This window comes from Jaculus jaculus, chromosome 2 (assembly GCF_020740685.1).
Source record: "Jaculus jaculus isolate mJacJac1 chromosome 2, mJacJac1.mat.Y.cur, whole genome shotgun sequence".
NCBI classification, from domain to species: domain Eukaryota; kingdom Metazoa; phylum Chordata; class Mammalia; order Rodentia; family Dipodidae; genus Jaculus; species Jaculus jaculus.
Window position 1 is genome coordinate 34,671,842 of NC_059103.1, and position 15,537 is coordinate 34,687,378.

Sequence of the window (15,537 nt, forward strand, 5' to 3'; positions counted from 1 at the left end):
ATTAGACATTTACTTATTTGTCAGATCCTCACATCATCTCAGGGAGTCTCCTTCTCTTAGGCACTCATGTCCTTCCTCAGGCTCTGGCCTCCTCCTTTTCACTTCCTTTCACACTGTACTTGCTTCCATCACACTTCTCAAGCCTGTTTTTTTTCCCACAGATCCTTGAGCCCTCCACCATTCTCAGAGACTGGGGACCACTAGCTCTCTAAGTCCTCTGAAGCCCCTCGGGCCCAGCATTGTACAACCTTGTCCAATTGCACAAGGGCCACACACTACTGGACCCTGCCTGCCAATGGGTCAGGCAGTGAGGGCCACACCTTTAAGCCTCGCCCTTGGCCTTCGTTTCTCTTTCTTTGTAGTGGCTAGAGATCCTCATCTCAATCCTCTCCTGGGTTTGAGGGCCCCAAAGGGGAGGTGTGAGGAACTCTGAGCAGCCTGGGCCACTCCAAAGCAATTCCTTACTCTTGCCTAATCCAACCACATCACACATGAAAAAAAAAATTTTATTTTTTAAAGACAGGAAGAAATGGTGAGAGACCATGGGGTAGAGACAGCAGAGAAAGGGGGAGAGGCAGTCACATGCCTAGAATCTGACAGTCACTGAGACAGTAACAGAGATTCAGAGATGAAAGATCCGTCAAGATACCCAGTGATACTCCTCCCCCATCCCCGCCCGCCATCCCACAAACACAGACGTGTGGAGGCGAGACTGGCAACGAACAGGGCAGGGAGCCTCGGCCACGTCTCCCCTCCCACTGCAGGGCCATGCCAGGAGCGCGGGGCTGGGCGGGTCCCAAAGAGCTCAGGAACCAGAGACCCAGCAGGTGGACAGCGGGGAGCCGGTCACCGACAGCTCCCGCCCCTCCCTGGGCGCCGCACACACCACGTCCCGCTCCCCACCCCAGCTCCTCCCTCGAGCCCAGGGCTTCCCGGGACTCTTGAGAAGGACCGCAGGTAGTCCGACTCTGAAACCGCGGCCTGGGGGTTGCTCTCCCTGCGCCTGATCGGACATTCCCCATTCCATCCAGTGGACAGGGCTCCAGAACCCACCGTCTGAGACGGTGAGTAGTGACAGATGGAAGAAACCCAAGGACAAATGAAGCCACAACCTGGAAAATTCTTATTGCTACTGAAGGACCCCAGGAGGGGGACCCCATGCTCTGCCCGGATATGGCGACACCCCAAATCACTCCCGAGAAGCGGTCTTGATGCAAACTGCAAGAGGATTTTATTCCAAGCGCGCTGGGGCCCCGTCGTACACCGCACAGGGGTAGAGGACTGCAGAGCCCCAAATGCAGGAACGGGACAGTTTTTATAGGGTTTCTAACAAAGCCTGTGCATTAGACCAATCATTTTTTTAATATCAGGAGCCCGCAGGGTGCGAGCCAGTCAGTTTGTGCCACCCCATAGTTTCTGAGCCAATTAGTTTAATTTGTTCAAGCCCCTTGTGGACCAATCATTCTCTTATGACCTTGGTGGTCAGCATTTGTGTAGGTCCTTGGGTGGGAGTAGCAGAGTGTGGTACCAGTCTCCTATGACCTTGGAGGTCAGCATTTGCGCAGTTCCTTAGGTGGGGGTAGCAGAGTATGGTATCAGCCTCCTATGGCCTTGGTGATCTGAGGCAGGCTGCTACAGCTTATGGTGCGAGCTACTAAGGCTTACAGTGTGGGCTATTAAGGCTTATGGTGCAGGCTATTTACAGAAACCAAATAAGTGGTTCACTTCATTACTCATTTCCCATCCTTGAGGGCTATCTCATGCCCTTTTTACCTAGTTTTATATTAGGAGCGGGCTCTGATATAATGAGAAGAGGGATTCTTTACTTGCTTCCAACAGAGAGTAAAGCCTGGAGTTTGAGGTATGCAGGGGCCCGCTTAAGCTCCCTTTGGAGCGTGATAGTATTTCTGGGCTTCTGAATTCTTGGGCCTTTCACTACCACACCCATTGCAGCGGCACAGTGCACCTTATGCATTTGAGATATTACTGTAAACAAACCACTCGCAGATAATTTTTATTCATTCAACTATTGTCCTTTTCTTCTGTAGAGTCATGTTAAAGTTCTTTATTGCAATTGTGGCTTTCACACTGTATTTTTTTTTCTAATTAAGCATGATATAGTGAGTCAACAACCCCCTGTTCATGCAAGACTGAGCTTATTTACATAGGGAATTGTACCTTGTTATATATTAGTTTCCTAAATGATTCTTTTTTTTTTAATTTATTTATTTGAGAGCGACAGACACAGAGAGAAAGGCAGATAGAGAGAGAGAGAGAGAATGGGCGCGCCAGGGCTTCCAGCCTCTGCAAACAAACTCCAGACGCGTGCGCCCCCTTGTGCATCTGGCTAACGTGGGACCTGGGGAACCGAGCCTCAAACTGGGGTCCTTAGGCTTCACAGGCAAGCGCTTAACCGCTAAGCCATCTCTCCAGCCCCCTAAATGATTCTTTAAGCAATTATCAATAAGAAATTCTTACCAGTGCTTGCTAAGGACATAGCTTAGTGGTGATTTGATTGTCTACATTTTGCAAGGCTCTAAGTTGTATATCCAATAGTACAAAAAAACAAAACAAAACTATGACCTCACAGTGCCTGACACTACCTACACAAGACCATCCTAATAGGAGTAGAAGATCATGACATCAAAATAAAAGAGACTGATTGAGAGGGGGAGGGGATATAATGGAGAGTGGAGTTTCAAAGGGGAAAGTGTGTGGGGGGGAAGGAGGGAATTATCATGGGGTTTTGTTTACAATCATGGAAGTTGTCAATAAAATATTTTTTTTTTAAAAAAAAAAAACCTGAAACATGAGGGCTATTGCCAAGGCCCTTGGTTTGTCATGAGTAACATATGGTAAGACCCTATTGCTGAAGACTTCAAATGCCTGGATGGCAAAGTCACTTAGAAATCAAGCTGGGGCTGAGCAGAAAACCTTCACCTTGTAGACAAGCCAACTGAAAGCTGGAAAAAGCTGCACTGCATGAAGCCCTATGGGAGACAGAAGTCATCAGTGGTGAAAACAATGGACACTGGAGACCTCAAGTTTGACCAGCCAGGCCAAATGACTGAATGGGTGCAATAGTGGCATGTATTCTCTAAGGGACGTCAACTGCTCTCTGATTTGACTGAAGCCCCATTCTATGGGAGGAAATACATGCCTTGTACTGAAAACCTAATCAAAAGCCATTGGTAGAAGACTTCCAGGTAAGATGGTGGCTTAGGAACCATGCCAAACCAGCATAGGGAGGAATTTAAGCAAAACACCAGCAAAATACACTCTTCTTCTGAAAAGTGAAGGAGTAAAGGTTATTCTTAGACACAGCAGAGAAGCTGGAGAGGCCAAGACCCACCATAAAGGAGGAAAATGGCCAGAGTCCCACTGAGGAGATTGAAACCCATGATCCACACAGGCCCAGCCCAGCACAGTCCCGCCAGAAGCACCAGGTGGCAGCAGCAGCAGAGACCAAGCAACAGATTTTTTAACTCCATCAGCCTCCTTGCACAGTTAAGAAATCTGAAGGGACGACAGCTGAGATAAACTAAAGACCTAATGAAAGTGTGAGCAACTCCAGAAGTCTGAACTCTCCCATCCCCCACCACCAGAACCGCAAACCTCCAGCATTCAGCCCCCAGAGGCAGTGCAGCCAGCAGAGTGGATCAGAGGTACAGCTGCACAGCACAACACGGAGGGATGGAGATGGCACTCAGCATTGGTGAAATTGGAAGCCACCCCAAAAGGTAATGTGGATGACTGTCAAAAAACAAACAAACAAAAACAGGTACACAGTGCTGTAAGAGCTAATCTCTGTTTCCTTGTCACAGCAGGTTATGGGGTATATAGTCCTGGTTAGCTTTACTATTGTCAGATAACCTGTATTTGGAGTGTTGAATTTTATTGTCTTTGATATATATCGTCTTTGCTTTTGCTTCTGTCATTATTGGGGGCAGGGTCTGATCCAGATCTAGGTTGACCTGGAACCCAGTCCAGAACAGAAATCTCTACCTCCCAGCTGACAAGATTAAGGGCGCAGAACAACACACACCCTTAGGGATTTTGGGTTTATATGACTATCTGTTTCAATCTCCACAATTGCATACTTTGTGCTGGTTGAAGTTTAGAATTTGCCAGTAAAATATTTCACCCAGTCCACTAGAATGCTTGCTTAGCAAGCAAGCTCAACACCAAGGATTACTTCTGTGGCTTGATCGGGGTACAAGAGTTACACCTGGCATCTTGAACTCATAACCTGAAGGCAAGTAGAGATGGATTGCCATGTCTGGGAACACTACAGATAAGTAGAAAACCCAAGCATCAAATCAATTCAGGATGCAAAAGTTGCTACAATATAATACAAGAAACTCAAAGAATCAAGTCCCACCAAAAACCATAAATCAGAAATGATCACCAACAAGACTGTTTTAGATGAAATACCTGACAAAGATTTCAAGAAATGATGGTGTCTATGCTCACAGAAATCAAAGAAAAAATGAAGGGAATGAAAGAAGAAAACAAAGAAATTGAAGAAGAAAACAAACTTCTGAAAGAGAACACAGGAAACCAGCTTAGTGAAATAAAGAGGTCATTACAACACATGTGTAAGGGAATAGAAATACTGAAGAAAAATCAGGCTGAAATCATGGCTCTGAAGAATATAGTCAATGTGCTCTCGCGGGTCGGGCTTACATGGCGGCGACTGCGGCAAAGCGAGAGCCTCGGAGACGCCGCTGCCGCCAGCAGCACCGCCGGAGACCAGAGGCGACCGTGGGGGCTGCTGACGGGCCCCGCACTCCTTCGATGACTCGGAGAAGTCCCGTTGTATCAGAGTAAGATGGACGGTAGCTTTGATTGTGATTGTGGTGAGCTGGAGCCACCTGATCACTAACAAGACATCTGTCACCAGCAGTCACCAGGGCTTCCTGTTGAAATACATCAACAAAGGAAGAAAAGCAAAACGGAAATAGTGCTTGCCAGCACCTTAGAATGCTGCTGCTCAGGGCCAGTCCAACACTGAATGTATCTGCACTGTGAGGAAGATGTTCATAGAAACCTGTTGGGCGCATATTTATTCACATTTTGTTAAATGTTAAGTCGTTTAGCACAGTAAATCTGAGTGCATAGTATGTCATTTCATTCCGTTTGAGTTTCTTGAGTGTTTTCTTTAAATGTCTGCGGAGTTGCTGCCCCCTTTTTGAACTATGAGTACTGCAATCTTTTTCATTCTCAGTATGAGTAGAGATTTTTGAGCTTTAATCCAAGGGGAACTCAACGGCCTGGCTGGCATATGCAATGAACATCAAGACACCATCTTGCTGCGGAAGCTTAGTTATTTTTATTCTCCCCTTTTGAGAGATCTTTCCTTTTGATGCCAGTTTTCTTCCTTGTTTACACAAGTTCAGCAATTCCAAAGGAAAAGGCAATAGTGAAGGTTTCAAAATGGCTGAGAAATTTGAAAGTCTCATGAACATTCATGGCTTTGATCTGGGCTCCAGGTACATGGACTTGAAACCACTGGGCTGTGGAGGCAATGGCTTGGTTTTTTCTGCTGTAGACAATGACTGTGACAAGAGAGTAGCCATCAAGAAAATTGTCCTTACTGATCCCCAGAGTGTCAAACATGCACTCCGTGAAATCAAAATTATTAGAAGACTTGATCACGACAACATTGTGAAGGTGTTTGAAATTCTTGGTCCCAGTGGAAGCCAGTTAACAGATGATGTGGGCTCCCTCACAGAGCTGAACAGCGTCTACATTGTTCAGGAGTACATGGAGACAGACTTGGCCAATGTGCTGGAACAGGGCCCCTTACTGGAAGAGCACGCCAGGCTCTTCATGTACCAGCTGCTACGTGGGCTCAAGTATATCCAGTCTGCAAACGTGCTGCACAGAGATCTCAAGCCAGCTAATCTTTTCATTCACACTGAAGACTTGGTGCTGAAGATAGGTGACTTTGGGCTTCCGCGGATCATGGATCCTCACTATTCCCATAAGGGTCATCTTTCTGAAGGGTTGGTTACTAAATGGTACAGATCTCCACGTCTTTTACTTTCTCCTAATAATTACACTAAAGCCATTGACATGTGGGCTGCAGGCTGCATCTTTGCTGAAATGCTGACTGGTAAAACCCTCTTTGCAGGTGCACATGAAGTTGAACAGATGCAACTGATTTTAGAGTCTATTCCTGTTGTACATGAGGAAGATCGCCAGGAGCTTCTCAGCGTAATTCCAGTTTACATTAGAAACGACATGACTGAGCCACATAGACCATTAACTCAGCTGCTTCCGGGAATTAGTCGAGAAGCACTGGATTTCCTGGAACAGATTCTGACGTTTAGCCCCATGGATCGGTTGACAGCGGAAGAGGCGCTCTCCCACCCGTACATAAGCATATACTCCTTTCCCACTGATGAACCCATTTCGAGTCATCCTTTCCACATTGAAGATGAAGTTGATGATATTTTGCTTATGGATGAAACTCATAGTCATATTTATAACTGGGAAAGGTATCATGATTGCCAGTTCTCAGAGCATGACTGGCCTATTCATAACAACTTTGATATAGATGAAGTTCAGCTTGACCCAAGAGCCATGTCTGATGTCACTGATGAAGAAGACGTACAAGTAGACTCTCGGAAATACTTGGATGGAGACCGAGAAAAGTACCTGGAAGATCCGGCTTTTGACACCAATTACTCTACTGAGCCCTGCTGGCAGTACCCGGATCATCATGAAAACAAGTACTGTGACCTGGAGTGTAGCCATACTTGTAACTACAAAACGAGGTCATCATCATATTTAGATAATTTGGTTTGGAGAGAGAGTGAGGTTAACCATTACTATGAACCCAAACTCATGATAGATCTTTCCAATCGGAAAGAACAAAGCAAAGAGAAATCTGATAAGAAAGGCAAGTCAAAGTGTGAAAGGAATGGATTGGTTAAAGCCCAGCTAGCGCTGGAGGAGGCATCCCAGCTGGCTGGGGTGGAAAGGGAGAGGCAGGGATTTGACTTTGATTCCTTCATCGCAGGAACTGTTCAGCTCAGTTCACAGCGTGAACCTCCTGGAGTTGTTGACAAGTTAAACGACTTGAACAGCTCAGTGTCCCAACTGGAGCTGAAAGGCCTGATATCAAAGTCAGTAAGCCAGGAGAAGGAGGAGAAAGGGATGGCAAATTTGGCTCAGCTAGAGGCCTTATATCAGTCTTCTTGGGACAGCCAGTTTGTGAAGGGTGGGGAGGAGTGCTTTCTTGTCAGTCAGTTCTGCTGTGAGGCCAGGAAGGATGAACACGTGGAGAAGGAAAACACCTACACCAGTTACTTGGACAAGTTCTTTAGCAGGAAAGAAGATTCTGAGATGCTAGACACTGAGGCAGTGGAGGAAGGGAAGCTTGGGGAGAGAGGAAGTGAGGCAGGGTTTTTGAACAGCAGTGGGGAGTTCCTCTTTAACAAGCAGCTTGAGTCCATAGGCATCCCGCAGTTTCATAGTCCAGTGGGGTCACCCCTTAAGTCAATCCAGGCCACGTTAACACCTTCCACTATGAAATCGTCCCCTCAGATTCCTCATAAGACATATAGCAGCATTCTGAAACACCTGAACTAAACACTCAGCAGACATTTCTTTGTATTCTTCATGAAATGTGTTTTGTCTTTTTTTATTACTAGTGTTTAAGTCACTTTTTACTTGAATCAGAAGGTGTCATTTAGTAAGGAGTTTATTAGTTCTCAGTTTGTTAAATCCAGACTTTTTTTCTACATGTGAGATAGTTTCATTTAACTGGCATGTCGTTTGCACACAAAAAAAGAGTAGAGCAAAATAATGCAATGCAGGAGGAGACAAAAGAAATGCACTAAGACTAGAACATTCTCACAGAACAATGACTGCTTTACAGGAAACAAAAATCTTGCCTTGAAATTTACACAGTGAGACTGTACATAATTGCATGGAAATATCTATTTTTTTTCCTGAAACATTTTTCATTCATTAGTATTTTCAAGTTTTTCATACTGTACACATTTCTTAAAACACATGATACCAGCAGCAACTGAAAATGAATGCCGAATTTGGTACACATGTGTTATCTACCTCAAGGTAACAGAAGTATGTGGCAAACATAAACCACCCATAGTGTGTCAGTGTGCACTTCTGTTTAGCCAGCATTTCTTGTAGTAAACTGTTCTTAAGACTCATTCATCACTATCAGTGTTCTGGTGGTCATTCTTTATAGTGAAGTGTTAATACATCACATCTTATTTATTTTAGCAAATCAGTATATTTCCTGTATTTAATTATAAAAGTTAACTTAGTTTAAAATTTTATTTGCAACAACCCTTTTTCCATTTGGCACCATGGTTTGTTGCCTGTCTAGCTGAAGGCATACCGTCAGCCCTTCCTGAGGCAGTCCACATATGTTAAGTGTTCATTTTAAGTAAAGTACTCACTGTGTATAGGAATCTGTATTTTGGAGGTGCTTGATCTATTTACAAAGAAAATTAGGAATTACTTTATTATAAAATGCTCCTAGAAGTCTTAATTGTGTTTATTTTTCAAAACCTGTAATGTTAAACTTGTGTGCATGGAAGAAATTAAGGTACATCATTATTGTAGCTTAAAAGTTGTACATGATAAGACTTTTTTGTTTTGTTTTTACTGTATGTTTTTATTGAATGATCTATTCCCCATCCCTAGGCAAGCATGAATAAAAATTAGGTTAAATGTAAAAAAAAAAAAAAAAAAAAAAAAAGAATATAGTCAATGAAATAAAAAGCTCTGTGGAAAGTCTCACCAGTAGAATGGATGAAGGAGAGAAGAGAATAGGTAAACTAGAAGACCAGGTGGCAGATCTAATACAGTCCAACAAAGAGAAAGATAAGCTAATAGCAAGGTATGAATGGGAATTTCAAGATATTCAGGACCCTATGAAAAGATCAAACATAAGGATTTAGAGGACTTCCGGTTAAGATGGTGGCTTAGGTACTATGCCAAAGCAGCCTAGGGGGGAAAAAGACCAAAAAAACTCAGCAAAATACACACATTTACTAAAAAGTGAGGTGTATAGGAAATCTAAATGGCAGTGGAGAAGTAGAAGAAATCCAGAGCCTGCACAGGCCGGCTAAAGCGGCCCCGGCAGGTCTGCTGACTGCGGTGGCAGCGGCGCACCAGAAAGCCACCAGGCTCGGCTCCAGCCACAGGAAAAGCCAGGTGCGGGTGCTTCCACTCACACAGGAGCTCTCTGCAACTCAAGAAACATGAAGGGAGAGCGACAGTGAGCAATGGAGGAGCAGATCACAAGGAAGAAGAACATTTGGAACAGCAAGAGAACTAGAGCAGCTGTGGCTACCTCCCCTTCCGCACCGCCTGTGCCCAACTCCAGTGAACAGAGCAGTGGTTCCGGGACCCGGCCACACCAACTTGAGCCGACAGTGGGACCAAAGCAGGAGCCGAGTCCCACAGCACCATCAGCGGCTCTGGCACCAGCAGCAGAGCGGCACCAGCAGTGGCAGATCCAGCAGCAGCAGCTTCAGAGGCAGCAGTCACATATGCAGCAGCAGCAGCAGAGGATCCAGCAGTGGCAGCTAAAGCAGCAGCAGCAGCAGCGGTAGACACAGCAGAGGTGACAGATCCAGCAGCAGCAGCTTTAGCAGCGGTGGTGACAGATCCAGCAACGGCAGCTTCAGGAGCAGCAGCAGCAGTTCCATCACCGGGGTGCCGTTCTGCAGGGCCACAGTTGCCAAGCTCAGTTTGCCCCACAGGAAAAGCCAGTGCCCACCTCCAGAAATCAAAACAGCAGCCCAACGACCCAACCAGCAACTTGACGGAGACCAAAATCATCCAAAAAGATAACTGGGTTTGATTGCACCAGGGAAGGTTCTCACTTGGTCACAAGCTGACTTGGATCCCTCAACAGACCAGAAATCTTAACCTCTTTGTTGATAGAGGATCTGGTTATTATAATAACTACTCTTGCATAAATATTCAGTGCTGATTTTGCTTGAATGTGTACAGTGTTTAGTTCAATTTTAGAATCTACCTGTATTTTATTCCACTCAGCCTGCTTGAATACTCCCATAGCAGGGAAACTCAACCCCTAGGAACACCTTTGTAGATACTCTAAGAGCCTTAAGAGCCACACCTAACACTTTAAGCTCCTATCCTGAAGATATATAACATCAAATCAATTGATACAGCTAAGAATACACAGCTAGCTAGAAAATCCAAGCATTAACTTAATCCAAGATGCAAAAATATGTACTTTATAACACAAGAAACACTAAAAAGCAAGACAATATAAATCCACCTAACAGTATTAATGCATCAAAATGACCTCCAGTGAGAACGAGTTAGAGGAAATGCCTGAGAAAGATTTCAAAAGAATGATTATAAATATGTTCAAAGAAGTCAGAGAACAAATCAAAGGAGTCAAAGAGGAAATCATAGAGGAAATCAAAGGAATCAAAGAAGACACAGGACACCAATTTCATGTAATAAAGAAGGCAATACAAGACATAAATAGGGAAATAGAAATAATAAAGAAAAACCAGTCAGAATTACTAGCAATGAAGAACACAGTTAATGAAATAAAAAACTCTGTAGAAAATCTCACCAGTAGAATGAATGAAGGAGAGGACAGAATATCTAAGCTAAAATACCAGGTGGCAGATCTAATACAGTCCAACAAAGAGAATGACAAACTTATAGAAGAGTATGAGTGGGAAATTCAAGATATTCGGGACACTAAGAAAAGATCAAATATAAGAATTCAGGGCATAGTAGAAGGAGAAGGATTCCACTCCCAAGGCATAGCAGGCATCTTCAACAAAATCACAGAAGAAAACTTCCCCAAAATTGGGAAAGAGTTGCCAATGCAGATACAGGAAGCCTTTAGAACCCCAGCCAGACAAAACCTGGAAAGAAACTCTCTTCATCATATTATAATCAAACTACCAAACACACAAACCAAAAAAAATATATTCAAAGCAGTTAGAGAGAAAAATCAAGTCACCTACAAGTCAAGCCATCAGGATTACAACAGATTATTCCACACAAACTTTAAAAGCCAGAAGGGCTTGGGGTAATGTATTCCAAGTTCTGAAAGATAACAACTGTCAACCAAGGTTACTTTATCCTGTAAAGTTATCCATTCAAATAGACAGAGAAATAAGGACATTCCATGACCAAAGCAGGTTAAAGAAGTATTTGAAGACAAAACCATCTCTACAGAAAATACTTGATAGGATCCTCCATGGTGAAGAAAAGGAAAAGCTCACATATAAGGAACCTGGAAAAAAAACAAGCAATACTCAAATACTAGTTAACACAAGAGAGCAAAGGTAGAATCTAAACCGTACAAAAAAAATGGCAAACATAAATACACACCTTTCAATAATATCTCTTAGTATCAATGGCCTCAATGCCCCAACCAAAAGACGTAGGTTTGCAGACTGGGTTAAAAAGCAGGATCCTAGCCGGGTGTGGTGGCGCACGCCTGTAATCCCAGCACTTGGGAGGCAGAGGTAGGAGGATCACCGTGATTCGAGGCCACCCTGATACACCATAGTGAATTGCAGGTCAGCCTGGGCTAGAGTGAGACCCTACCTCGAAAACAAAAAAACAAAAAAACAAAAAACAAACGGCAAACAAACAAAAAAAACAAAACAAAAAAGGAATAAAAAAGCAAGATCCTACAATTTGTTGTCTCCAAGAAACTCAACTTTCTACAAAGGATATAGACATTATCTTAGGGTGAAAGGTTGGAAAACGGTGTTTCAAGCAAATGGGTCTAGAAAACAGCAGGGGTTGCTATCCAAGTATCTGATAAGATAGACTTCAGTCCAACGTTGGTCAAGAAAAATAAGGAAAGTCACTTTATATTGACTAAGGGCACACTCCAACAGGAGGACATTAGAATCCTAAACATATATGCACCTAACATGGGGACTTCCAAATTCATCAAACAAACACTATTAGAAATAAGGTCACAGATAACACCAAACACAGTGGTGGTAGGTGACTTTAACACCCCATTCTCATCAAATGAAAGGTCATCCTGGAAAAAAAAAAAAAAACAGACAGGCATCTGGACTAAATGAAGTCATAGAAGGAATGGACCTAACAGATCTACACAGGACATTTCATCCAAAGGCTGCAGAATATACATTCTTTTCAGCAGCACAGGGAACATTCTCTAAAATAGACCATATATTAGGACACAAAGCAAATCTTAACAAATTCAGGAAAATTGAAATAATTCCTTGCATTCTCTCTGACCACAATGGAATTAAACTACAAATCAGTAGCAAGAAAGGCTATAGAGCATACACAAAATCATGGAAACTAAACAATACTCCACTAAATGATGAACGGGTCAATGAAGAAATCAAGAAGGAAATCAAAAAATTTATAGAGTCAAACAATAATGAGAACACAACATACCAAAATCTCTGGGACACAATGAAGGCAGTTCTAAGAGGTAAATTTATAGCCTTAAGTGCCTATATTAAGAAATTAGAAAGGTTGCAAGTAAATGACCTAATGCTTTACCTTAAAGCCTTGGAATAAGAAGAACAGGCAAACCAAAAATCATTAGAAATGATTTTTGAAGAAATAATAAAGATTAGGGAAGAAATTAATCATTCATCTCTCTCTCCCTCTATCTGTCTTTCTCTCTGTGTCTGTTGCTCTCACATAAATAAATAAATAAATAAAAAGAAATTAGAAAGGTCTCAAGTAAATGACCTAATGCTTCACCTTAAAGCCTTGGAAAAAGAAGAACAAGGCAAACCAAAATCAGTAGACGGGAAGAAATAATAAAGATTAGGGCAGAAATTAATGAAATAGAAACAAAAAAAATCCAATGAATTAATGAAACAAAGAGTTGGTTCCTTGAAAGGATAAACAAAATTGATAAACTTTTAGCCATCTGACCAAAAGAAAGAGAGAAGAGGCACAAATTAATAAAATCAGAGATGACCAAGGTAACATCACAACAGATTCAGAGAAATTCAAAAAATCATAGGGACATACTATAAAAGCATATACTCCACAAAGTATGAAAATCTGAAAGAAATGGATGATTTCCTTGATTTATATGACCTTTCTAAATTAAATCAAAAGGAGATTAATCACTTAAATAGACTTAATAACAAGCACGGAGATCTGAACTGTTATCAATAATCTCCCAACTAAAAAAAGCCCAGGCCCAGATGGATTCACTGCTGAATTTTACCAGACCTTTAAGGAAGAGCTAACACCATTGCTTCTTAAGCTTTTCCAGGAAATAGAAAACGAAGGAATTCTACCAAACTCCTCCTATGAGGCCAGCATCACCCTGATACCCAAATCAGGCAAAGATAGAACAAAAAAAGAAATTACAGACCAATCTCCCTCATGAACATAGATGCAAAAACTCTCAACAAAATATTGGCAAACAGAATACAAGAATATATCAGAAAGATCATTCACCCTGACCAAGTAGGCTTTATCCCAGAGATGCAGGGATGGTTCAATATGTGTAAATCTATAAATGTAATACATTATATAAACGAGTTGAAGGACAAAAATCACATGATCATCTCATTAGACGCAGAGAAATCATTTGACAAAATCCATCATCCCTTCATGATAAAAGTCCTACAGAGACTGGGAATAGAAGGAACATATCTCAATATAATAAAAGCTATTTATGACAAGCCTACAGCCAACATATTACTAAATGGGAAAAAACTGGAAGCTTTTCCACTAAAATCTAGAACAAGACAAGGGTGTCCACTGTTCCCATTTTTATTTAACATAGTTTTGGAAGTCCTAGCCATAGCAATAAGGCAAGAGAAAAACATAAAAGGGATACAAATTGGAAAGGAAGAGATCAAGTTATCATTACTTGCCGATGACATGATTGTATACATAAAGGACCCTGAAGACTCTACTAGCAAACTGTTAGAGCTGATCAAAACCTACAGCCATGTAGCAGGATACAAAATAAATACACAGAAATCAGTAGCCTTCATATATGCTAACAACAAACACACAGAGGATGAAATCAGAGAATCACTCCCATTCACAATTGCATCCAAAAAAAAAAAAAAATTACCTTGGAATAAACCTAACGAAAGAAATAAAGAATCTCTACAATGAGAACTTTAATACACTCAAGCGAGAAATTGCAAATGACTCTAGAAAGTGGAGAAACATCCCTTGTTCCTGGATTAGAAGAATCAATATTGTGAAAATGGCAATCTTATCAAAAGCAATCTACACATTTAATGCAATCCCTATCAAAATTCCAAAAGCATTCTTCATGGAAATAGAAAAAACAATCCAAAAATTCATTTGGAATCACAAAAAACCTCAAATATCTAAAATAATACTGAGCTACAAAAATAAGGCTGGTGGTATCACCAGACCTGATTTTAACCTATACTGCAGAGGCATAGTAACAAAAACAGTGTGGTCCAAGCCAGGCGTGGTGGCGCATGCCTTTAATCCCAGCACTCGGGAGGCAGAGGTAGGAAGATCGCTGTGAGTTCAAGGCCACCCAGAGACTACATAGTGAATTCCAAGTAGGCCTGAGCCAGAGTGAGACCCGACCTCGAAAAACCAAAAAAAAAAAAAAAAAAAAAAAAAAAAAACAGCATGGTACTGGCACAAAAACTGACATGTAGATCAGTGGAACAGAATAGAGGACCCAGATGTAAGCCCAGGTAGCTATATCCACCTGATATTCAATAATAATGCCAAAAACACTCATTGGAGAAAAGACAGCCTCTTCAGCAAATGGTGTTGGGAAAATTGGATATGTATCTACAGAAGGATGAAAATAGATTCTTCTCTCCGCCATGCACAGGAATTAAGTCCAAATGGATTAAAGACCTTAACATCAGACCTAAAACTCTGAAACTGCTGGAGGAAAAAGTAGGGGAAACCCTCCAACATATTGGTCTTGGCAAAAACTTTCTGAATGCAAACCCAATTGCTCAGGCAATAAAACCACAGATTAATCACTGGGACCTCATGAAATTACAGAGATTTTGCCCTGCAAAGGACACAGTGAAAAAAGCAAAGAGGCAACCTTCAGAATGGGAAAAAATCTTTGCCAGCTATATATGTGATAGAGGATTAATAGCTAGGATATACAAAGAACTCAAAAAGTTAAATAATAAGGAATCAAACAAGCCAATCAAAAAATGGGCTATGGAGCTAAATAGAGCATTCTCAAAGGAAGAAATATGAATGGCATATAAGCATCTAAAAAAGTGTTCTACGTCACTAGTCATCAGGGAAATGCAGATTAAAACTACATTGAGTTTCCATCTCACTCCTGTCAGATTGGCCACCATTATGAAAACAAATGATCTTAAATGTTGGCGGGGATGTGGAAAAAGAGGAACCCTTCTACACTGCTAGGGTGAATGCAATCTGGTCCAGCCATTGTGGAAATCAGTGGGGAGGTTCCTAAAACAGCTAAAGATTGATCTACCATATCACCCAGCTATAGCACTCCTAGGCATATATCTGAAGGACTCATCTCATTTCCTTAGAAGT

At 42.1% G+C, this 15,537-nt stretch overlaps 1 protein-coding gene across 1 annotated transcript; it reads left to right on the forward strand.

Moving 5' to 3' along the window:
* The first annotated feature begins 4,720 nt into the window (after positions 1 to 4,720).
* Positions 4,721 to 8,421, forward strand: LOC101611143 (mitogen-activated protein kinase 6). The gene has a single exon (XM_012950914.2). It carries the CDS (start codon positions 5,437 to 5,439, stop codon positions 7,597 to 7,599), a length of 2,163 nt encoding a protein of 720 aa, XP_012806368.2. The 5' UTR covers positions 4,721 to 5,436; the 3' UTR covers positions 7,600 to 8,421.
* The last annotated feature ends 7,116 nt before the right edge of the window (positions 8,422 to 15,537 follow it).